The following is a 25,457-nucleotide window of genomic DNA, read 5'->3' on the forward strand; positions in this document are numbered from 1 at the left end:
CAGTGGTAATTGACACTGAACTTGGTAAGGAGACCACGGTTCGATACCCCGCAACTTTGAATTTTTTTTAATTATATTAAAATGATATGATATTTTATAATTGATCAATTTATTTTTAACAAAAATGTGGGTAACGGGTACGGGTACTTAGTACCCACGGGGTGTGGACACGGGTGCAAAGATTGTTACCCACACAGGGATGGGGACGGGTATTTTTTTCAAACTGCGAGTATGGGGATGGGTACTATAGTACCCTACCCATACCCTACCCGTTGTCATCCCTATTTGCTAACATTTTATTTTATTTTGACGCGAACAATTTTGTTTTTTAAGAAAAGTTTACCCAACAGTTTTAAACACCTATATACCTTGTATAAGGTAACAAAACAAACCCCAGCCACTGAATAGTTTATAACAACTCTCCACCATTCAGGTTTCCAACTAAAAAAATAAAACTGATACACTATATTAGGCATTGCAATCATACTGGAAGCAAGCACACGGGAACATGCAGTAGTGAGATATTTTGTTACTTTTATATTTCTAGTTCTCCATTCCTATTTTGAAAAAATAAAAGTATTGCAGTACACACAGTGGTAATTACTGATTAAACACTTTCAGGAATACATCATAAAACCAACTGAACTAAAATCTATTTGTAACAAAAAATCGTGCCATGTTTCCATCCTAAAAAAACAAACCGATGTGCAAGTTCTTAGGTCCTTTCTTTTACCCCCCTAGTCTGGTAATCTAATCCAAAGTGAAGATTAACAAGGGTACATACCTATTTATCAAAATTCACACAAAGCATCTTCCAATGGGATACACTGAAAATCCAAGAGAATAGTCATCTACATCAAATCTCTTTTTCAATCTGTCTTCTGAAGAATTAGCATACCACTAATCATGAATTAAAACAGCTACAACTTCCCAACAAAAGGAAAACCTCAAGTGCTCCATATCCATCAGTAGGCTCCTAACTAGACTTCAGCTAACCATCTGCACTCTGAATTTCAAATGGAATAAATTGACACAATTTCAATGGAAGCTCTTAAAGGTTTCTTTTAAAGAATGACGATACAATTTCAATTGCGTATAAACACAAATAAAATTCATTAGAATTATTATTAGTGGAAAAACTATACAAAAACTGTGCCTGTATAAAACATCTGTTGCATTTGGTATCATTGGAAGTAACTGGAAATTGCACAAAAATGGTATAAATAACCGAAAATCCAAAGTAGACATCATATGCGCACAATTTATGTCCCATAAACACACCCTTTCTGCAGCTCTTAGCTTCTTTACTCTTTCTATGATTGCTAATGACTAGTTATTTGAGTTTAACAATAGATAACTTCCGTGATGACTTGTCAAAAGCTACCACGGAACAGCGAATGTTACTTTATATTCAGTTTCAACTGTAAATTAATGTCTGCCTTAAATAGAAAGATGTCAAGTGAAAACATAGTCCTATGACAGTAGTAAAACAAATACCTACCTACTATGATGCCTCTCTACTGCAAGCAGAACTAAAATATGAATACCTAGATGGTACATCTATGGACATTGTTTTTGAGCAACTAGTAGACAAATAGCTTGTAAATGTAAGGAATCAGGAGATGCTTTTGATCAACTATGTTCATCAAACACACACGTAAAGGAATAGCTTGCTCTTACTACGTACCTATTGCACCTTCTTTTCTTTGCTTGTACGTTTTGGAATAATGCTCAAGACAATGTTGCAAATCTTTTGATAATGTGGGTGAATAACCCCATGTACCACATGAAGCTTCTCATCAATTCGATCCTGGTACTTGTCATACAACACAGGAAGTGACAAGCTAAGAAGAACACCTGACAAGATCATTACAGGAATATTAAATACAACACTACGCAAAGAATGTAAAAAAAAAAAAAAATATTAGAGGATGTAAGAGGCTTAGAGCTACAGAAGCATATAACTTACATATATAGATCAAAGTCAAGAAGTTAAACAGACTACCAATATAAGATATTGTCCACAATACACCAACAACCTGATTCAAAAAATTCACACAAACAAGTATCAACGTAAAAAAATTATATTACTGCTCAAATTCATGGAACTGGTCAAAAAGAAATATAAGAACAAAAAAAAGCCCTGTACCTGTAGACAAAGAAACAAATCCCTCTCGATTGCTATATCATGTGCAACAGACAAAGCCCGATTTATCCAAATTTGCAGCACTTCAGCATGCTTCGCAATAGTTTCCTCCGAGATCTCCAGATCAGGCAGAGGAGGAAGAGGTCTGTGACATAAAAATAAAATAATTTCAATCACAGAAAGTATAGACTGTATAGTAACCGATCTAAGTAACCAATCTAAAATCTCTCTTTCTTACAAATTACAACTTTGCAGGAGACCAGGTGCATGTTTGGTAATACAGTGAGTTACCAGAATCACGATCAGCCACCGTGATATTGCAAAAGATAATCCTCACGAATCTAATGCACTTAACATCCTAAAAGTAATTTATGTCATAATTCTTAGAACACTCAACAGATCCTCTGTATTTACTAATCATTTTCACCTCAGAACAAGAATTCCTTATAAGTTTGAAATGAACAATTTAAGCATAAGAGATTCACATAACAATCTCAGTGAAAATGCAAAATGATTATGAAGAAGTAAAACACCTATTAAGAAGATTAGCAGCTTTAGCCCATAGAAACAGAATCACGACGAGAAGCAATATCACATTTGCCACAAACGACAAGAAATTGTAACCGGCACATTCAAACAGATACCACAATGTGGTTGCAGAACTCAGCACCGCAACTCCGCCGCGCCAATTCTTCCATAGCAACACATCGGCAACTAACGCAAATCAAATATAAATTAGTCAACTCCGATTTTCGTTTCAAGATATAGAAATCGATCGTTTCATAGTTAAAACTAATCGAATTGGAAATTATAAACAAGATCAATTGATAATAGTAAGTAATCGAAGTAAAGGATCGATGGAAGATTGAACGAAATCGGAAAGAGAAGAGGAGAGAACCTAAGCCAGCGCCGAGAACGTGATGAACGGAAATGCGGTTAGGTTCAACCATGGCGGCGATTGGGGGAATATTGCGGTGCGTGGAAGGAGAGTTGCGAGTAACAACCAGATGATAAAAGAAGTGCGGTTAGAGTTACGGTTACGGTGGCTATTTCTTTCTTATTTCGGTTTTGGTCATCTACTACTGTTTGCTGTTACAAGAACAAGAAAGAGAAAACTGAAAAGTGACATGCCTTCGCGACCTTGCTTGTTTAAGGGCTGGGCTTTTCAGGCCCATTTGTTGTAGGCCATGCTGCTGAATGTCATTGTCACAAAAATACTATTTTAATCTTCAAATATTATTAGAAGCAATAATAATAAAGTTTATTTATTTTTTATCATAATTTTTATAATAATTTTTTTTATAATAAAATCAATATAATGTTTTGTATACATTTTTTTTTAGTTACCATGATATGAAGTTTTCACTTCCAATAATCTATGTTGGTGATTTTGTGGGACATGGATTTTCCCTTCCAACCAATTTTTTTCATACGCTAGATTCAAGGATCAAACTTTAACCATTTGTTTAAAGCAACCAAAACTTTTATCACTTCCAATTCATTCATTGTTGATATAAGTGGAGGGGAAAACTCAACTGATTTAAGCTAAGAGTTAAAAAAAATTGAAACCCTCGATTCAAACTCAAAAAATAAAAATAATAACCTAACTAATTGTAGTTTCAAATTTCAAAAAACATTATTGTTGATGTGTAAAACAATTTCACACTATCAATCAATAACAACCTTATATTCCGCCAAGTCACCATACTATCTTCGTATCGATTAATCTTTTGTTCTTTTTACATAATTAATCAATTGCAATTGTTAGACCATTACCAATATTTGACTTAAATTGTAACTACTAAATTCACACAAAAGATTGACTGTGATTCGTAGACAATGTAAAAATTATTATAGGTATAAGTATATCAATAATCTCTTGGTTTTTTTTTCCTTGCAGATAAACTAATCTATTCATTATTAGAAACAAAAAAAAAAAACTTATTTAGCCATTGAAATTAATCTCTTTTTCACCCAATGAAAATAACAACAAAAAAGATCTAGAGGGTGACACACATGGATAACAACTTCAGCTTCAAGGAGGCAGAAACCTTCTACTGCCACCATATTCAAGCCTAATCATGAAACCAAATAGGAGCCAACACTCTAATTGGAGATGCTCCCATGGAAATTGAAAGAAAGACCTATGTAGGGTGGGTGGCACTGTACTAGTACCCCATCTTCCTTACGGCAGATAGGCGGCTAGGAACATTTTATCACATCCCAATGTACTTTTTATACTACAACGTTCCGCACATTGAGATTTGAGAGCCAAGCTGGATATTTGATTCTTTCTTCTAAATAAAAAGCTTGTAATACTTAGCCTGTGTTTGGTGTGGCCGTGAGAAACATTTTATCACATCTCAAAGTAAACTCAGTGAAAATTAAGAAACTCCAATTTGTAGGAACAGCCAAAGGCACGGTGACAGAACATTCTACCGTGAATGCAAACAAGCACTTAGTTCTCTTTAAAATAAACAACATCATTGGATGATTTGATTGTATTGCCTCTAAACTCAGTATCTCACAACTCACATACATATGGGAAACAAATCATAGAAACCCGAGTCATGACTGTGTTTTACCTTAGGCCAGATATGCCCACCTAGCATACTTAGCTTCAACCAAATTTAAAAAACTTGGGGTACAACAGGAGCTGGTTTCAAGGTGCTGCCTCCTCATCGTTATCAGAATCCCCATCATCTGAAGAATCGTGTTTCTCTTGCTGCGGTTCTCCATCATTTGTTTTGATCTTTTTCTCCTTTTTCCTTTGCTTTTTCTTTTGACGTTTTGCTCGCTTCTTTGCTGTCCGTTCCTCAGCAGCTTTTAATCTCTCCTCCCTTCTCATAGCAAATTCTGCTAGTTCTTTCCTTTTTTGGTAGTCAACTTCCATCCTAGCAAGTCGATCCTGCTCCTTGCGCCTCATCTGCCGATACTGTTGGGAAAAGAATTTGAAGAAGAAAAACACTCAGAACAAGTGAAAAAGCGAAACATCACGTGTCAAGTAAAAATACTATGCCAGTGATTGGTAGAACCAAGTATGACATAAAACAAAATAGAGATGCATTTGATTCCTTTGAAAAAGTGAAACCAAAGATATGAGAAAATAACAAGCTGTGAGCAGTCCTGTTAAATTCTTTCCCAAGGTCAATTCAAACCATAATAAAGTGGGAGAGAAAACACTTAAGTATGCATGTCCTGGTTATTACATGTCACGCAAATGATAAGAGATTTGATATCTTAAATCCTAACCATACAATTCAGGACAGGACAGGTCATCTGAAGTGCAACAATGAATACCTTAACACTAACGAAGTTCAAAGATATGCCCACTTAAAAACAAATAAAACAAGGTTAATCCTCTTATCACTGAAAGTTTATTGATTAGACAGTTGCACTATGAATTGAAATATTGCTTACAGTCGTGAGTAGCCACTGCTACATGGGAGTGTAATGTTGTAGACTTATTATTTCCAATCATTTTACATCCAACAATCAAACATCTCTATGGTTTGGCCAGGGAGGCCAATTTGATTCAAACACATTGCACCCCCACTCTCCTCTCACCCATAGAGCTTATGTTAATAGAACATCCACATTCATCTTATAACATAAAGGGTGTAGCGATACTATTATAAAAATAACTTATAATCGCGAGTTATTTTCAGCTCATTTAAAAAAAACTCTATAATACCGTATTAAGAAACACTTAATTGAACTCCTTGTTATAGTTTATTAAATAAGCACACGGTTTAACTAACAAGACATCCCCTCATCACCACCGCATTGATCTAAGAGCAACACGGGATGATCTAATTGCAGTTGCAGTATCACTTCACAACAATTACTTATTATTTTGTATGAATCCAAGACAGCTTAGGATAAACAGGTAACAGCTATATTCAAACAGAAATTCAAACTCCATCTAATGGTCCTTTGGCAAATTGCAATTACTGTCTACAGTTAATAGTCCTTAAAGTGAAATTTTAGTACAAAACCTACAAGCAGCAAGAATACTATTGCATGACAGGAAACCCATTGAAGAGACCTCATTGGGACAATTCATCAAACAATACCTAAACAAACTCATATCTTTTCATTCAACCTCGTTATTATAAAAGAAAACAGAAGTTTTACCTGGTGGAAATCCCCGGAGCCAGAACCAGCAGAACTACCGGAAGTGTTGCTGACACGGACAGGGACATTGTCTATGATACGTCGGAGCTTGATTTCCAAATCCTCTTCTTCCTCCTTAAAAACAGGCGGAGTATATTCTACTATTGCATTTGATGCTGGAGGTACTGGCGGTTTCGACGTTCCCGGCGCTGGAACCATCTGAAATTCCTTGTCTTTGGGTTTACCGGCCGACATTTTGGGATTTAACAAAACCCTAACTTTTTCAACTCAAACCCAAACCACCAATTTATCACACAACAAACTGAATTCAACTATCTCTAAACCTATTCCAAGCAGATGTTATTCAGTGTAACTGCGGCTATACCACTGAGTCCGTTTCTCGCCGGATTGCAAATCCAAATTTGTGTGATTCTTAAACTGGGGGAACGCGATTTCGTTAAAATATGGCCAAAATGTTACAAAGCTTGTTGCCGTGATGATTATTGTGTTGTGATGAATAAAGGTGGGTTTTGGTTAGAAAGAGGGCGCTAAAGAGAAACGATGATGAATGATTAATGTATTTCGGTTACAAAGAGAACACACTGAGACAATGAGGAAGGGTTGCGGTGCATGACAAGAAGAAGCGAGGAAGAATTTGGTCTTAGGGTTAACTTTATTTATTTATTTATTTACTAGACCCTTACCCGTGCGATGCACGGGTGTGATGCGTTGTTTTATATTATAATCGAAGAAATTGAAACAATAAATATTTTTAAAATAATAAAATAGAGAATCTTAGATTCAAACTCCAATCATAGCATGGTTGAAGTGTTTTCGCTTAATTAGTCCACAAATAAAAATATCAAATTTATAATTAATTAGAGCATCTAGTTTTATAAATCTATAAATAGGGGATTCGAACAACTTCTTAATAGTCATTCTTTGTGTTTGCATTAAATCATCGGCTAACGGAACAACAATAGGACCAGTCATCTGAATCACACCTTGGATTATTTGGAAGTTAGTATAGAAGATCAGTTAATTGACAAAAAAATGAAAATTAAAATGACACATTTAAATGATACATAGATAATAGATTTATGTTGGTTTGAAATTACCATAGGAATGCTAATTTGAATTAGGACAAAACTTATATGCATTTCTTTATATGTTGTTTTTCCTGTTCCTCTCACAAAAAGGTAGTTATTTATATTTTTTAATTAAAAAAATAAAAAGAAAAATGTTTTTAAATAAAAATAACTTCCCCCCATGTATCTGGCACAGTAAAAACTGTGTATATGGAACTGTACATAAGTTTGGTCCTTTGAATTACTCCACACAAAAGACCTGCTAATTCGTAAAAGAGGATGAATCATATGAACAAAGAAATGACACAGATTAATGCGAAGTATTTAGTTTTGAAAAAAAAATTGGATGTAATCATCACAAAAATACCAAAACCACTAAAAGAAAGAGATTAAAACAAAAATTAAGAAGAAGAAGAATGATGGTCACCCATTTGCAAAAAGGAAATATTACAAAACAATGGTAACAAATAATCACATAATTTGGAAATGAAGAGAAGCATAAAGTTGCATGAATGAAGGTAATATATATATATATAGGGGTTAATGGATATGCACATTTAAGGGGAAAAAAACTTGAAAAGAGCATATGAAAAGATAATGCATATAAATGGTGAATATATTATTAGGCATATAATTTCTTCAAAGTAAATGTTGCATATGAAAAGAAAAATAAAACGGATACATATTGATTGGTGGGCATTGGAAGAGGAGCAAGAATTAAATTAACTACTAAATTGAGTTTTAGAGAGAAATAGGAAGTGATGTGGCATGATAAAGTGATTTAATTGGATGTATTGAATGACATGGCTAAATGAAAACATTTGATTGGTTTAAGTGAATTAGGGTTTAGATAAACATTAGGATAACTATTTAGGAATTATATATATATATATATATATATATATATATGGGGTTTTCTAACATAGACCCTAGTTAGTCTAAGTTAGCAAGGTGCACCTTTTCAATTGGACCAAAATACTCATTCTTTTAATTTTTGAAAGAATAGAGCAACAGGGCATTTCTGTAATTTTCTGCAATTTTGCCAACCATATACACGCGCCCCACCTTCTTAAACCATTAATAGACGCGGATCCAGTGTCGCGCGTGTACCGAAGGACCATGGTTACAGACCATTGATTTCCATCAGACAGCTAAGATCTGATCTCATCAAAACTGTCTGATCAATCAGACAGCCCAGATCATCCAGATCCATCAGATTCAAGCGCCTGCGTCACACTGGATTACAACCTGGAGAGAGAAAAATTTGCTTTTTAAAAGTAGGACACGTGTCACACAATGGTTGGCTGGGCGTGATTTTTGTTCATTTAATACTTTGAACTCAATTATTTCGTTGTAAATTAATTTTTTATTTTTTTATTTTTATACCAAAATTCATAATTTTTTTTTGTCTACAAACAGAGACTTGGTTCGTTTGATTTGGACACCGAAAAAAAAATGCAATTTTTCACTACCTTAATCTCATTTTTTGTCTACTAAATACGTTACTTGTGTGTTGTAATTTAACACGCACCACTCAACCAACTCACTGAAACCATTATACCAGGAAAATAGTAGATAATATTCTGGAACTTTTGGTATATTTTATGAAATTTTTAGAGACCTGAAACTATTTTTAGTTAATTAAATGAGATAAAACGGTAATTAAAAACTAATGTTTGCTTCTGAAACCATTTTACTGGTAGAATGGTTGCACATAGTTGTATTCTGAAACCATTTTACTGGTAGAATGGTTTCAATGAGTAATTTATTAATTGTGTTTGCTTCTGAAACCATTTATTCGGTACAATGGTTTCAGAGAGTTGTAATCTGAAACCATTTTGCTGGTAGAATGGTTTCAGTAAGTTGATTATTAGTTATTTGCTTCTGAAACCATTTAGCTTGTAGAATGGTTTCACATAGTTGTATTCTGAAACCATTTTACTGGTAGAATGGTTTCAGTGAGTAATTTATTAATTGTGTTTGCTTCTGAAACCATTTTTCTGGTACAATGGTTTCAGAGAGTTGTAATCTGAAACCATTTTGCTGGTAGAATGGTTTCAGTAAGTTGATTATTAGTTATTTGCTTCTGAAACCATTTAGCTTGTAGAATGGTTTCAGAGATTTGTACTCTGAAACCATTTTTCTGGTAGAATGGTTTCAGTGAGTTGATGTAAGGTAGTGAAAAATGAGATTAAGGTAGTGAAAAATTGGGTTTTTTTTCTGTGTCCAAATCAAACGAACCAAGTCTAATTTTGGTATAAAAATTAAAAAATAAAAAATTAATTTACGACGAAATAATCGAGTTTAAAGTATTAAATGGAAAAAAATTAACGTAGCCAATCATATGCTGACACGTGGCCTTACCTTTTCAAAAAGTTCTCTCTCTCCGCCCATCCTTCCACCCACGCGCGCCTGTCGGCGCGTGTGATGCACGCACGTGATTTTTGTCCAATAATAGCGTGACACGTGTTCTGGGGGGAAAAAGAAGTGGGGGGCGCGTGTAAAATTGCAGAAAATTACAGAAATGCCCCTGTTGCTCTATTCTTTCAAAAATTAAAAAAATGGGTATTTTTGTCCAACTCAAAAGGTGCACCTTGCTAACTTAGACCCAACTGGGTCTAAGTTAGCAGCCCCCTATATATATATATATATATATATATATATATATATATATATATATATATATATAAAAGATACATGAGTTTTAGAGTAGATTTTTCATAATAACAATCATATCTTTGATTTTTTTTAAATTTTTTTATTAACAAACTCACCATAATATATGAGACATCTTTTTTTAGTAGCAAAAATCTTTTATTAACAAACTCATCATATTAACAAACTCATCATAACACAAGTCATATTTTTTTTTTTTGACATAAGTTAGACACAGACAGGCGCGGAACGCGCTTGCCTGACCCGCTAGTTAAAAATAAAATAAACTTGTAGTAAGATATTTTTTTAATAACAATTTAGTCTTGCAAACATCAGTCAAATTCAATTCTGAATTATTTGAAATAGCTAAAATATTATTGAATATGTGAAACGTCAAATTACTTCCTCCATCAACTTAACTTTAACGGTGCTGGCCTGTCACATTAACTTCCACGTTATCAATCACGTGTTTAGGGACCGATTTGATTGATTTTGAAATTTGGATGTCAAAAAATTTCACTGATCACAACGATTCACATTTCACAATTTTCTTGAAACAACTATATCAAACCAGTCTCTGAATTATATCAAATCGTACCTGAATTTTTACAGTGATAATCAAATTTGTCATGTACTTACAAAGTTGATATCAAATTAGCCCTCAAAGTTATGTCATTACAAAATAAATGCAACAAATGCCATAACATAGTCATTACAATACAAATTCAAACTAGAATAATGCTAGCAACACACTCTTTAACAAACACACTTCAACACATTCTCTTCTATTGGTTGAAATTCACATGGGTCCAATAAAAAAATGTGGACCCATATAACTTTTATGGGATCCATATAAATTTTAACCAATAAAAAAGAGTGTGCTAGAGTGTGTTTGTTAAAGAATATGTTGCTAGCACTCCTCTTCAAACTAAAACGTCAATAAATTTGTAAAAGTTACATCAAATTAGTTACTCCGTCAATTTAATTTAACTGTCAACGATGATAACGTGTCATTTCACAAGAATAAGAATAAAGATGTGAAATATTTTAAGGGCCTTTCTAAAGAAATTTTATCTAAAGAGTGAAACATTTCAATTTTCAATGCGTTGACTTCACACATTTTCATAAAATTTAACATAAACTTACAATTTAAAATGTTTAAAGAGTAACCCAGGAATACTGTTTAACACTTTTGATATTTTAAAGGGTACAAAAAGAGTGAGAAAATATATTCTTGTCCGGTTGATATGGGTGTAAAACAGAATGGATCATGGGTCATAATAATCGGCCCAAGTTAGGACAGTGGTTATTTACAATTCAGTCCCTGGCCATTTCCCCATCTGATTCTGATTTCTGATTCCGTAGCAAGCTACCGGAGAGGGAGATAGAAGAGACACAGATCGCAACTCATCACATCACACAAAAACGAAGAAATTAAAGTAGAAAATAATTCGTCGATCGTTTCCGTAGCTGAAACGAATCGAATCGAACGAGAAAAGATGTTACCAACAGTTTCCAAAGGTCGTTCTTCTTCCTCTTCATCTTCATCATCCTCTCGACCTAATTCCACTCTTCTTCCTTACCTCCGCAGAATTATCAAGGTACCACCGATCTCTTCATTGCTACATTTTCTTCCTTAATTTCCCTAATTTCCTATCTATATGAATCCAAGATCCAATTCAACATTGTAAATGCCGTTGAATTGTGGGGGCAATACCGTTGCAATTATTGGTCAGAAATAAAATGCCATCGCTATAGTGTAAGATTATAAACCATAGGATTAGATTAACCCCTTATAATTACTTGGATACTGTGAAACTAAGAACTGCTAGCAAGTAAATCAAATGTTTAGATTAGGCTCAATTTATGAACGCTTGAGCGCTTAATTTTTGTTGTTGTTTCGGTTGAAAATTTAATATTTTAGATTATAATGTTCTGATTTGTGTGTGGTGGATGATGTGCTCTGTATGGTAGGATATAATCAGAAGAAAGTGGGAGATACCATAGATAATGAAGGAAAAACATATGTAGATTGTAGAGGTGAAAAACATAATAGTCTCGTAAGAAAATTACTGCTAGCTGGTATCAATTTTACAAGTCAAAATTTCCAACATAATTCATTTTTTTTCTTCTCAATTTGGTATGGAGGGTGCTGATTTAACGCTGATATTGACACTGGATATGCTGTCATAGATACAATAGAGTGTTAACCAAGTGAATGAACTCAAGTGTTTAACGAGCTTTAGTTAAGAGAGAATCGTTAGCGAGAACCCAATTTCGAATCCTGGTTGAAATAATCATTGGTCAGACTTTAGTTACCTCCCGGCCAAACTCTGAATTACTACTAGGACGGTCCCCTTACTCTCATGATCTGGAGGGTTAAGACCAAAAAAAGGATACACTAGAGTCTTGACATTGCACTTGGCAATTTGGTTATTATTTTTACCATTTATTCACTGTATTTTGAGTCCCGTGATTGCTTCATTTACCTTTTTTTTTTCTCTGTAATTTTATTATTCATTGTAGTGGCAACAAATGGATATTGAATACACTTTTTGGCAAATGCTTCATCTATGTACATCACCAAAAGTTGTGTAAGTATTTAAAAGTAATCTTCTGTCCTTTTAACAACAAAATTCACATTGTTACCATGATCTGGTGCAACAACAATACGAGGCCTATTTTATTTGATAAATTGTGCCACCGAACACATGGGCATAAACAGATGGTTCTTGCTTGAGTTCTTACTTACCCCCTTAGTTGTGTATGTGTTTGGAATTTTGAATGTCTGCTTATCTGAATTGTATTTTTGGTGTACTTTATATGGAACTGTGCAATGGATGCAGCTATCAGCACACAAAGTATCACAAGCGTAAGTCCACTTCTCATGAATATCTGTATTCTTTAGATTTATTGGTATGGTATGCGTTTGTTTCAGTGATGTCTGTTGAGGAGGTTATGTTTACTAGGCCATGTTACTTACATAGCTTTTATCTGCAATTATTCACAGTGCACAGGGCTAGTTACATTTATGGAGTGCATGTTAGGATACAAAACAAAGGGGAGCTATAGGATTAGTTAGATTAGTTTGTTTGTTAGAGAAACATCTTGCATAACTTGGATTAAACATGGATAGATGGGGAAAATGATGGGATGCATTTTAAGAATTTGACACAGCTATCTGCTCACCTTATTCCTTTTAAATGTCGCGGTTAATTTTTTTCATAATGAGCTCTAAGGAACTTTAGCTTATTAGGCATGCACATAAACTTAATTTGGTGATATGTAACTATGTAATTTTTCAGGAAGAAAAAAAAAAGAGCTTCAACTTTTATTATATGTTTGAGGCATTTGATAGTTTCAACAGATTTTTAATTGATTTTCTTATTTGATATTAGAAACCAAGAATCAATGGGCACGTGATGACCCTGCATTTGTTGTGATCTGCAGCCTTCTTTTGGCTGTTGCAACTTTGGCGTATTGTGCAGCGTAAGTTTCTCATGCATTTTGGTGGTGATGGCTCCTTATGATTAGATGACTGGCTAAAAAATAATTTACATTTGTTGAACAATGGGAATATATAACTAATCACTAATGTGATTCTTTGTATTTAATCTATTTAGCGGTAGGGTTGTTGTTATGAATTCTTCCCTTCTTATAGAAACATGCTATCACTTTTTGATTAATTTTTTATATGCCCTGTTTAGTTCCCCTCTGGTCATCTGCCAACTTTTTACACTCATTTTTCCCATTCATTTTCAGGTATGACCATAGTTCTGGCCATGCACTTTTTGTTGTCTTCTCAGTGTTGGTTTTCCATTTTCTATTGACTGGCATATTTCTGGCAACTTTTTGTTGGTAAGACTACTTTGTTTGTATTGTAAATTATTCCCCCTTTTCTTCAAGACATTAGATTTTGATACCAAACCTGATGTATATTTGTTACCTATATATTGTCCAGGTTCCTAACTAATTCTTATCTTCGAGAAGAGGCTCCAAACAGTTATGTGGTTGAACAACGTGTTGAATGGTAAGATCAAGAACCTTCTTGCCAGTCTTTGATATGTTAACTCAATGTAGTTGTTTGCATGTTCAATTTTCTGATGCACTACTATTTGGTTAAATGTTATTTAGGCAAGGTTTCTTTTAAATGTCTGATTCTTTCAATAAGCACGGAGTATACCTGATCACCCTTTTCATAAAATTTTAATGATTAATTTCCAAACTGATTATATTTTTTGTTTTCCATGGAAGGATGTATGCATTTGATGTGCACTGCAACTCTTTCTTCCCAATGTTTGTTTTGCTATATGGTAATTTCTGACTCCTCAGTTACTATGATTTGTTATGATGTTGGCAACTAAGTATCTTGAATTAAATTAGTACTGATATCTGGTCTTTTGGCAGTGATCCATTATTTTCTGTCTCCTCTATTGGTGGCTCATGGTTTCATTCCAGAGTTGCTATCAAATCTATTATTCATGGTGGGAGCTTCATACTACCATTATCTAAATTTCTTAGGTTATGACGGTAAGATTCTCACTCTCTTTACATTCCGATCTTAGAATATCTTGTTTGTGTTTTGTATCCTTGGGTGTGTCTGCTGTCTCGTAAATAACGTCTTATGACTGGCTATAAAGGACGGGTTTCTTTGCTTAGATCTTGGAAATTCAATTCATTTGTGATGTTTTTCTAAAATCCCTTTGGAATGAGTAGAGAGTGTTAAGGTTCTTGGTAAACTTGTTTCCCTATATAGCTCGAGTTGGTATGAACTGTTGAATAACATTAAATTAATTGCTTGACATCTCTGACTGTAGTTCTGCCCTTTTTGGAGAGGACCACCTTTTTCTTGTATCCAATCGGTGTAGTAATTGTCCTTTCTCCCATTTGTAAGTATTTAATGTGCATTCCATTTCTTTTTTATGTGATGTGTTAATATTGCATCTTAAGTCTAAACCCAATTTCTTATTTCCAGTGATTTTGAGTGGCTTCAATCCTTCTAGATACTTTATGAACATATACTTCAGCCGACAAATATGATCATTCCACCTAAAACTTTTGACCAGTCTGTGTGAAGTAATGGAGACTACAACATGAGAAGGCTTTAATGAAAGTTTGATTGTTTGTTTGACGAGTGCAATACCCGGGAAATGCATCATATTAGGCCTTCTGCTACTATCAATCGAAGTTGAACTGTAGTAAGTCAGGGTAGTTAGTGTATTTTTACAGTTATTAATAGAATTTGTTCAAATGAATACACTCACTGTAATGAATTTTCTTTGTCAATTCGGCATCTTTCCTCCCAACAAAGAAAATTTTCTGTTCAATGTATTCTTTAGTGAGGCTAAGATACTTGTTGTCTGAATGAGAAAAGTCGACTCTACATATTTGTACTATCACTGCATCACATATGGATAAGATTTATGGTTAACATTTACTCCATCCGCGACATTATATAAGCAAGTCATGCTCCATTCTAAAGCGGGAAGAAAATAATAGGAAAGTTAACAGAAAATGAAGAGAGGATTGCGTGGGTAGAAAAGACAAAATAAAATGAATAATAATTTATATAATTTGCCACCTTGATGATAAAAATAAATACCAAGTGGAACACGAGATAACTAAAAAATAGGTAGGTGTAGTTTTTTTTTTTTTTTTTTGGGTTACATAGGTAGGTGTAGTTGAATTGACCAAAATAGTTAACGTTTTTAAAAAAAATAAAAATTGGTTAGTCATGTAGAATAAACAAATGTGGTGGGTATAGGGTTGTTTTCAATGTAAGGGTGGAGATTCTGTTAGTTTGGTTCGAGTTCAACTACTGGGATAGGGGAGATTTTAATGGAGGGCAGAGGAAACGAGGGAAGATAATTAATTTTAAAATGTTGTGTTTGTTTTGATGAAGGAATGGTGGAAATTTTAATGGAGAAAATTATAATCCATATAATATTTAAGCCATATTAAATATAAGTGTATGCAAGTTTAAGTTTAAACAAACATTATCTTCCTTTCAAATTCCTCCACGTTTGAGGGGAGCAAAAATTAGTTTAGGAGAAATTTTGTTCCCCCATCTCTTTCCACACCTCTAAAATAATGAATCAAACCACTAAAATTTAAAGTAGTTTTTTCCTCTCCCTTCCGACCAAACATAGACTAAAAGACAAATAAAAATATTGAGGCTTTTTTCTATACTCTATGAACTCAATTATAAGCAAAATACATGATTTTACACTTATTAAGAGCAGTAATCAAATACATTTACTTTAATATTCTTGATTTCATGTAAAGAATAAATATATTTACTAACATACCCTTAGTTATAATGGTCATTACATAACATTGAAACTTCAGGGATATTTTTGAAATAGTAACAAAAAATATAGTTATTTTTTTGTTTATATTTGAGACCAATAAATTTAGGCACTTTTTTATACTTATAAAGTTATAATAGAGTTCGAAATATTACTTTTTTAAGAGAAATGAGAAGCATAAAAACATGTTGACTCAACGTCCATTTGATCAATCTCTCTCTCTTCCATTTTTTCTATGCAAAAAATATAAAATCGTACTGTAGAATTTATAATTTCTTCACATTTTTCTCTTAAACAATTAAAATTCACCACTTCTTATTTTGCTAACACTCCTTAATAAAACCATTGCACTTTATGAACCAAAATTTGTACCCAATTTTTTTTAAAAAAACTTTTACTCTCTTTGTATTATTTTCTTTTCTAAAACTTTCTTTCGTAAACAAAATACTAGCTTAATACGCACTACCTTCGGAATGAAAGACAAACAAAAATAGATTCAATTTCATATATTAGAAAATGTGGTTGATCCCATTTAATATATGCAATCTGGATAAACAAAAAAATTTGACTCACTTGTCCAAGTTTTTTTTTTGACAAAACTCAATTGTCCAAGTTACTTTCATGATTAATTGGTTCATTAGAAATGCAAAAACTCATTTTTCTTACATTTTATTCTAAAAAAATTATAAGTTATTTTGTTTAAAATTCATTCAGGAGGAAGTATATACTATAGGTCTATAAATAAAAGCACTTTTTTTGGTACCAAAAAAATATATATAAGCACTTTTTGAAAAATAATTCATTCTCCTCCTAAAAATGGGGACAGAAAGTAAACATGCGGCCTCACCCCCTAAGCAATCATATGAAAACGAAGAATGTGAAATGTGAAATTGAAGCAATATTTTGCATACGTGTATGACTGAGAGAATGTCCCAGTTTCAAAGATTAGCTACCAAGTAGCAACCATTTTTCAAAAAAGAAATGTCAAGTAGGTAGAGAAAACTTAAGAAAATCCATCAACATACGACCAAAAAAAACATGGCTGTCATTCTCAAAAGTTGGTGAGCCACTCCACGCCCAAAGATATCAACTTGTTTTTTGGTTCTAATTTTTCTTATTATTATTATTATAAGACACAACAAAATCAACAACATTTTGGAACAACCATATAAGAAAAGAATTGTATCTTTTTCTTTCATGAGAATGACATCATTGAAATTAATGGTGTGAAACCATATCATAGAAAAAGAGAGCAATCCTCAATTAATACAAGCACAACAAAGAAAATAGTTGTTTAATAATCAACTTGTCCACACTCTTCATGATATTGTATGTGTTTTGTTTTGTATACTCATTCATTCACTCCTCAATTTTACTTCCTTTGACATCCACAACGAACCTATACCTCACATCATTCTTCTCCAATCTTTCAAAAGCTTTGTTAATGTAATCCATAGTCACTATTTCAATCATCGAGGTTAGACCCTTCTCTTTCCAAAACTCCAACATCTCTTCCGTCTCCTTCACACTCCCAACAAAGCTTCCAGTAATTGTTTTCCTCCCTACACAACACAATATCAATAGGACAAATATCATTAAAATTGCAAAAACCAAAAGTAAAATAATAAAATCATGGTTTAATTATTCTTAAAGTTCTTGACTATTCAAAGTACTTGAAGTGTTAGCTCAGTGGTAAGAGTTTAGCATTGCAGCTTCAATGTGCCGAGTTTGAATCTCGTCAGAGACACTTGTAAAGTGCTCATTAATGCCACTTGAATTAATAAAAAGTTCCCCTTCCTCAATTTTGTTTAAAAACTTTTATAATTAATCAAAAATCATGGATGATTAAGAAGAATGTGGCTTTTACTTACCAAGCATGACCATAGGGGTAACAAATTGAAGAGGGGTGTTAATAACACCCATCAAGATCAATTTTCCATCAGTTTTGAGTAATGCAAGATAAGGCTCAAGAGGGTGACCAACAGGAACAGTATCAATGATATAATCAAGTGAATCAGCAGCTTCTTGCATCCCAACAGTATCTGAGCTAACAAGATAATTGTCAGCTCCAAGATCCTCAAGTGCTTCTTTCTTCTTCTTATCAGAAGAACTTATCACAGTGACATGGTGACCAAATGCCTTTGCTACTTTCACCCCCATGTGTCCTACACCACCAAGGCCCAAAATTCCACCTCTAAGCCCACTTTGTTTCAGCCCAAAATGTGCAAGTGGACTGTATACTGTCACACCTGCACATAACAATGGTGCAACTTGCACTGGTTCCAATCCCTCTGGTATTTTCACAACAAACCTGACAGTAATACCCCAAAAATACAATCAGTTAAAAACAAAAATTAACTATACCAATTCTTTTCTGTATAAAGAACTTAATTAATCACTTATAGAATAAAACACTTCAAAAAAAATCACTTATAGAATAATTGCCTTTCTTTTATGTTGTTATAAGAAAAAATTTATTTTTTAGGTTCATTAAAAGTTTGATGTATCTAGTTTATATTATATACTAGAATCATTCAATAAATCTAAAAAATAATTTTTTTCTTGTAATAAAGATTAGAGGGAGTATAAACTAAAATTGAACAATTTGCATATGCCTATTTCGAAGACATGTAAAAATAAGCAGAAAACAACTTATGGACATGTTATTACTATTAGCATTTCAATTCTTCTAAATATTGGTCTTACAATGATGCTTATTCCAATCGAATTGGACACCAAAATGGATTTGGTTGCGGCAACAATCCATCGACTACTAAAATTTCAAACAGTTTGAATGTGTGGATTGTTGTCGCAACCAAATCCATTTTGGTGTCGAATTCGAATCCATCACATTTTGTTTGAGATGTGATGGTCCAGATTTCAAAATTAAAATTTCAGTTTTTAAAAAAATAAATCAAAATATACATTAAAATCTGAACACAGTCAGAACAAAAACCTCTGTCGGCATAAACCTCTGTCAGAAATGGCATAAAATAGGGAATTTTAACACGACACTTAAAACAATGATAAATAAGAAATTAATATAATTAAATCAAATATTAGTACTAGTAAATTATTACTTCTGTTCAACGACAGTAGTTTCAGCAAATCCACCCTGAGTGACTTTTCCATCGGCATAAACATCATTGTAAGACCAGATCTTCTTGTTACAGTATTGCTCAATATCAGAATCACAAGCCCTACAACTTTTGCAGCAACCAACCAGAAGTCCAACTCCCACAATTTCTCCCACACTGAACTTGCTAACATTTGATCCCACCTCTAGTACCTCACCAACCACTTCATGCCTGTTTTTCAAACCAATCATATAATTAAACGTTAATAATAATAATAATAAATTTTGATATATTAGACACCGACACGTATCAGACACCACCAGATATATATATTAACATACCCAGGCACCATGGGATAATTGGACATGCCAAGATCATTTTTGATTTGATGAAGATCAGAATGACAAATACCACAGTAATGAATTTTGATGTAAACATCATCCGGTCCTGTGTTTCTGCATGTCAACAACGTTAATTAATTAATCATCGTCACAAAAAAATTTATAAATAAATGAGATGACGTATATTTACACACTACTCTTACGTACGTACCTAAGGGTGTATTTGTACGGAGTGAGAATTCCAGAAGGATCTTTTGCAGCCAATCCAACTGTTGTTCTTTCAGCAACTTCAAGACTACCCATTTTTTGCAAAAGACGAAACAGAATGAGAAATTGAGAAAGTAATGAAAGAGAGAAAGAAAACAGTAGAAATGTGAGTGGAATTTGGTTAGTGGGATTGGGAAGATGCGTATATATAAAGGTGTGGAAAAGTTGAAACTTTACTCAATTGTTTAACAACTCAACAAAGCATTCTTTTGTGTGGTGGGGTCTATTGTTTGTGGTAGGTGAGTCCAGCTGGCTTAATCGAATTGGTCATTATGTATTCTCTTGGGGAATCTCTACCGTTCATTTAAAAAGAAAGTGTGTGAGTTGATGGTATCTAATGGTTAAAAATCTCTCTCAGGATGATCATCTAATACATATCCTTTTGATCCGCTGTTTCCTTATACGGATTATGTTGCTTTCATGATCGGTATAATTAAGTAGTGATCACCCTCGTTGTTTGGTTGATCTTATCTTAGAATTAATTATTTAAAGCAATTTGGTGTATATATATATATATATATATATGAGTCAGGATCCGTTGACACCAACTAGTTTGATACCAAATGTTACACCTCTCAATAACGTTTTAACCGATATAAATTTTATAAAATCCACCGTTGGATTGAAAGTTTACATCATATAGATCATTTGTATAAAATTTCAAATAAATCCAAAATCATTTGATATGTTATTGAGATACATCAAAATTAACGGTTTTTGTATTTTTTTAAATGCCGTTAATCTTTATGTGTCTCAATAGCATATCAAATGATTTTGGATTTGTCTGAAATTTTACACAAATGATCTATATGATGTAAACTTTCAATCCAACGGTGGATTTTATAAAATTTATATCGGTTAAAACGTTATTGAGAGGTGTAACATTTGGTGTCAAACTAGTTGGTGTCAACGGATCCTGACTCTATATATATATATATATATATATATATATATATATATATATATATATATATATATATATATTTTGACTAAAAATAAAGGATATTCATTCATTCAAACTGATAGAGTACATCGATGTAATACAAATTCAAATTTGCTAAAAACAAAAAAGATGAATCTTCAGCATAAAACGGCATCCATGTTAATAGCATAAAACGGCAAATTACATAAGCCTACATATATGACTATATTGAAGTGTCTGGAATGTCCATGCCCCCAGATCTGCAGCGTTGATAACACAAAAGTCGACATTGGATAGATTTGTACTTGATCGGATCTAATTCGTCAACCTGAAACAAATGAACACCGCACAAAGACGGGAAAACAAAATACACCGCACAGAGACGGCACAACAGAATACACTGCACAAGGACGGGATAACAAATAACACAAAACCAAACAAATATGTGAAAAATCACACTTATTTAATAACGAGAAAGAAAAAACAATTTGGAGGGATGATTTTAGGTCAAGATTTGACCTGAAATCACCCCTCTTTGATAAACTAAGAAGAAGAAAAAATGTGACGGCTAGGGTTAGAACTTAGGAGATGAGAGGAAAAAAATGTAAATTTTAATATAAGGAGAAGGGGAAATGAAATTCAGGCTTCTACGAAATGAGGGAATAGCAATTTTTTTCAATATATTTATTTTGTATAAGAAAGGGATGAATGTGCATATTTTAACATAAGAGAAGATGATAGTGTAATTTATACATATCTAAAAATAATGTTGTTTTTTTTTTTAAAAAAAAAAAGTTGTACTTACATATTTTTACTCATATTTTAGATGACCTGACTTAAATTGATGCACTTGTAAAAAATTTACATAGTGAGTGTAGATAATTTAAATATCCTTACTTTCTTAATGCTTACTGTATTTGCTTATTATTTTTATTTTTGATGACGAAGAATAGAAGCTTAATTATTTAAGTAACTTTCAAACCAAACAAGTTAACAATGATTGTATTATTTGTATGGTTTACCTAAAGAGATGTTTTCTAAATAATATTTTTTTGGTTACAGATGTTTTCTTAATATGTTAGAGCTGATGGGCGATGGCTACAAAATTGATAATACTCCATATAACATAAAAATGATTAAAAATATAATTTCTTACTCCAAATGGGTCCTTTTTTCTGGCAAGATTCGTAGTTTACTTAATTTTTTTTATTACTATTATATAAAAAAATGGAAGTTGTTGGATAGGACGAATTACTGCATGTGTGAATTTTCGATTTGGATCCTCAGTTGCCAAATTATCTGGCTTAGTGCGTGGATATAAATGGTGGGTGACTTGATATATAACAGATTTTGGAGAGGCTAAGATATACTTTTAGAATTGTATATTGGACCAAACTCAACCGTACAAAATCGGTTTGTAAGGTGAGAGTTACCTCTACTTTAGAAGCACATATTCAGACTATCTCGCAACTGATGTAAGATTTCTTAAAGCACCTCCTTGCGCCAAGCGCCATGGGTTTGAGGCGCGGATATAAATGGTGGATGGTCTTATTAGAAACTTGATAGCAGACGATCCAGCGGATCGTGGAGAAGAATCGTGTGCACTTGATATCTATTCGTTGACGGCGGCACAAAGGACGGCGCAAAACGATGCTGTATTTTGAAACCCAAAGACATAACACATGTTTTGAAACAAAGCAGCGAACACGGTGATTTAGATTTCATAATTTCTACACGCGCTTCCTAAGTAGCGATGGGATATTTTGGGAATACCGGGGGCGTTCGTGTCTGCCGGGTGTGCGAAAAGTAAAATTCATAGATTTTAGGTACACTTGGCAAAACGGTGCCCAACTTGTATTGGACTGCACGAATGGGCTTCTTATTTTATTGGGTTAGATTAAAAACCTTGATTTATAAATAGAATGCTATTTTTACCCCTCCACGGATCCACAATTTTTTAAGAAACCACAACATTTTTTTTTTACTCTTTGAAGAATTGGAGATATTTATCCAAAAATCTATAAACAATCAGACATCAGTTATAAAATACCTTATTAGCCAACCACTATTTTTAGCCAAAGAAACACTGATTTTCAACATTCATTCTTTGCATCACGTGTTTGCAGCCATTTTGGTATTTTCCAAATTCATTGTGGAGAGCTTGTTCTCCTAACTCCTACATATTACTTTGTTATTCTATACAATTTGCTTCCGTTTGTTCATTTTTGTAGCATAATTTATAAAAAGACAAAAAAGAAAATCACCTACAAGAAAATAATCTAGAAGGGTAACAAATTTAACTGTATAGATAAAATCAAAACCATATTACAATGTGCATTCATTTCACCATGATCTTTAATTAGTAACAAGTTTAGTGATATCATTATATCAGTAGTATAGTAGCAGCAGCAGCTAACAAGTACTTAGTACTTCAAGGTCTTTCCATATAGTAATTAATTTCATATATGGACTATAGTTAAAAATGATAACAACATATCAATAGTTTTATGCAAATAAAATAAATAAAATGAAAACTTTATGAGTGGTTGTTTGTTGTTGGTTATTTACTTGTGCCCTTCACCTGGACTAGGAACAGAATGCTTAATCACTCCAAGAACTTGATGTGTGTTGTACTTGTGTCCAACACCACCAGAGGACGGACCAGAATTCTTCATCCCTTCAAGGTTTTGAAGTTTTTTAAGCCTGTGTCCAACTCCAGGGGATGGACCAGAATTTTTCAATGTTCTGAACACTCCAATTACACCTTCTTTGCCTTGTAATGGACTAACCAATGGCCTAGCTTCTGATACAAATAAGGAAACAAGAAGAATAAGAGTGAGGAATGTGACACAGGAATTGAGTTTTGTATCCATTATGCTGAATTAAAATCAAGGCTTATTAAGTTATCACACTCAAAAGGGTGTATTTAGTTTTGATTTGTATTGATGAAGTGGCATCATAAAGGTTCTATTTATAGGTAAATTGTAAAACCATATAATGTGACATTGCCAAATGTAACTCAACTCATACCTTTGCTAAAATGAGTTGATGAGGAGTGCTAGCAACACACTCTTTAACAAACACACTCTAACACACTCTCTTCTATTGGTTAAAATTTATATGGGTCCCATAAAAATTATATGGGTCCACATTTTTTTATGGGACCCATATGAATTTCAAGCAATAAAAGAGAGTGTGTTGGAGTGTGTTTGTTAAAGAGTGTGTTGGTAGCATTATTCTTCAGATTAATTTCTAATATCTGACGCAGCCTAAAGCTGAGATTGAAATTTCTACCTGAAAATTTCCAATATTACTGTTTACATACATATAAAGATATCTAAATTTTGACCTTGGAGGTGTTAGATTTAGTTAGGTAACTTTTTCAATGAGTTAAAGTCGTGAGATGGTTTTGAGCCTAACAAATTTCAAATGCTACTATGCTAGTGATTATTAATCTGGCCAATTGAAATTAGTTTGGATGTTAAGATTTTTGGATTTCTTAAACAAGTTAAATTCAATTCTTCAATAATAGTTTCTATATATACACGTGTATTAGTGTATAGGATATAACTATAGTCAATATTAAAAATGTTAAACAGAGAGACTATGATCAAAATGATATTATGAGAACTTAAGATTAAGACAGTGAGAACTAATCCAAGGTATCCATCCATCCACGAGTGGCAAGAAAAAACTGTAGTTAAATTGATTTAATTGATGCATGCAAGTAACCCAATTTGACATCATAACAAAAAGCCACCAGTCTAGGTGTGCTGTATGTATATATGCAATGGTCTCGTGGCATATCACTCATTTTAGTGGTGTGCTAATAATTACAATGAGGCGTCAACTTGTGTGACAAAAATACGATATCTTTTCTCTCTTTTCTCACTGCACGGAATTTGAACCATGCAAAAAAATATTAAAATAAACAAAAAATATATAATTGTTGTATATTAATTTGTTAGATAATTATGTTTGAATAACATTTTTGTATTACTATTACTTTGATTTGATTTGATGAGGGAACTCGTACATGCATGCTACAAGTCAAATCCTTCTAAATTGGTGTTTGTTCTTAAAATATGTTTCTCAACCCCAGGGCGGCCCAAGTAACTTGGAGCCCAGAAATAATATTAAAAGATACAAATATAATCGAATTCGAATCTAGAATTTCGGTTTAAATTGAAAAAATCGGTTATCATCTTATTTAAGTGTTTTTAGGTTTATTAAAAATCTTTTAACCAAGTATATTTTATAATTTTTAAATTTCTTTGTATATGATGCATTTAAATATTTATTTTTTCTTTGCTAATAGTACTTTTAAATTTTGTTTTCCTTAAATTTAACAAACTGCTTTTAAATCCTAACATTCCAACTTTGTGCATAGTGCAAGTTTTACGCTCATGCGAAAGGAGAGAGCAATAAAGAAAACCTAGCATCCATCAAATCTGTTTTTTTTTTTATTATCATGATATTTGTATGAAATTTTCACCGTCATTAGCGAACTTCTGACCACATATTTAAGGGACCGAAA

At 32.9% G+C, this 25,457-nt stretch overlaps 4 protein-coding genes across 4 annotated transcripts; 1 reads left to right on the forward strand and 3 right to left on the reverse strand.

Moving 5' to 3' along the window:
• Window positions 1–487: 487 nt before the first annotated feature.
• On the reverse strand, window positions 488–3,293 carry LOC123902778 (reticulon-like protein B11). The gene is made up of 6 exons (XM_045952569.1): window positions 3,045–3,293; window positions 2,680–2,860; window positions 2,150–2,291; window positions 1,970–2,039; window positions 1,688–1,857; window positions 488–1,006 (listed from the first exon to the last, which is right to left on the reverse strand). Exons 1-5 carry the CDS (start codon window positions 3,094–3,096, stop codon window positions 1,688–1,690), a joined length of 615 nt encoding a protein of 204 aa, XP_045808525.1. The 5' UTR covers window positions 3,097–3,293; the 3' UTR covers window positions 488–1,006.
• Window positions 3,294–4,497: 1,204 nt separating this feature from the next.
• Window positions 4,498–6,940, reverse strand: LOC123902779 (PRKR-interacting protein 1). Its single transcript, XM_045952570.1, has 2 exons — window positions 6,284–6,940; window positions 4,498–5,081 (listed from the first exon to the last, which is right to left on the reverse strand). The coding sequence occupies exons 1-2, from the start codon at window positions 6,515–6,517 to the stop codon at window positions 4,809–4,811; spliced, it is 507 nt and encodes a 168-aa protein (XP_045808526.1). The 5' UTR covers window positions 6,518–6,940; the 3' UTR covers window positions 4,498–4,808.
• A 4,396-nt stretch (window positions 6,941–11,336) lies between these two features.
• On the forward strand, window positions 11,337–15,401 carry LOC123902780 (protein unc-50 homolog). The gene is made up of 10 exons (XM_045952572.1): window positions 11,337–11,606; window positions 12,532–12,599; window positions 12,852–12,877; window positions 13,404–13,494; window positions 13,768–13,863; window positions 13,967–14,035; window positions 14,260–14,318; window positions 14,413–14,535; window positions 14,823–14,894; window positions 14,981–15,401. Exons 1-10 carry the CDS (start codon window positions 11,505–11,507, stop codon window positions 15,043–15,045), a joined length of 771 nt encoding a protein of 256 aa, XP_045808528.1. The 5' UTR covers window positions 11,337–11,504; the 3' UTR covers window positions 15,046–15,401.
• Window positions 15,402–17,482: 2,081 nt separating this feature from the next.
• Window positions 17,483–20,176, reverse strand: LOC123902781 (probable cinnamyl alcohol dehydrogenase). The gene is made up of 5 exons (XM_045952573.1): window positions 19,943–20,176; window positions 19,732–19,845; window positions 19,394–19,621; window positions 18,185–18,624; window positions 17,483–17,875 (listed from the first exon to the last, which is right to left on the reverse strand). The coding sequence occupies exons 1-5, from the start codon at window positions 20,032–20,034 to the stop codon at window positions 17,673–17,675; spliced, it is 1,077 nt and encodes a 358-aa protein (XP_045808529.1). The 5' UTR covers window positions 20,035–20,176; the 3' UTR covers window positions 17,483–17,672.
• Between the last annotated feature and the right edge of the window lie 5,281 nt (window positions 20,177–25,457).

The sequence above is a fragment of the Trifolium pratense genome, linkage group LG1 (genome assembly GCF_020283565.1).
Source record: "Trifolium pratense cultivar HEN17-A07 linkage group LG1, ARS_RC_1.1, whole genome shotgun sequence".
Taxonomy (NCBI): Eukaryota; Viridiplantae; Streptophyta; class Magnoliopsida; order Fabales; family Fabaceae; genus Trifolium; species Trifolium pratense.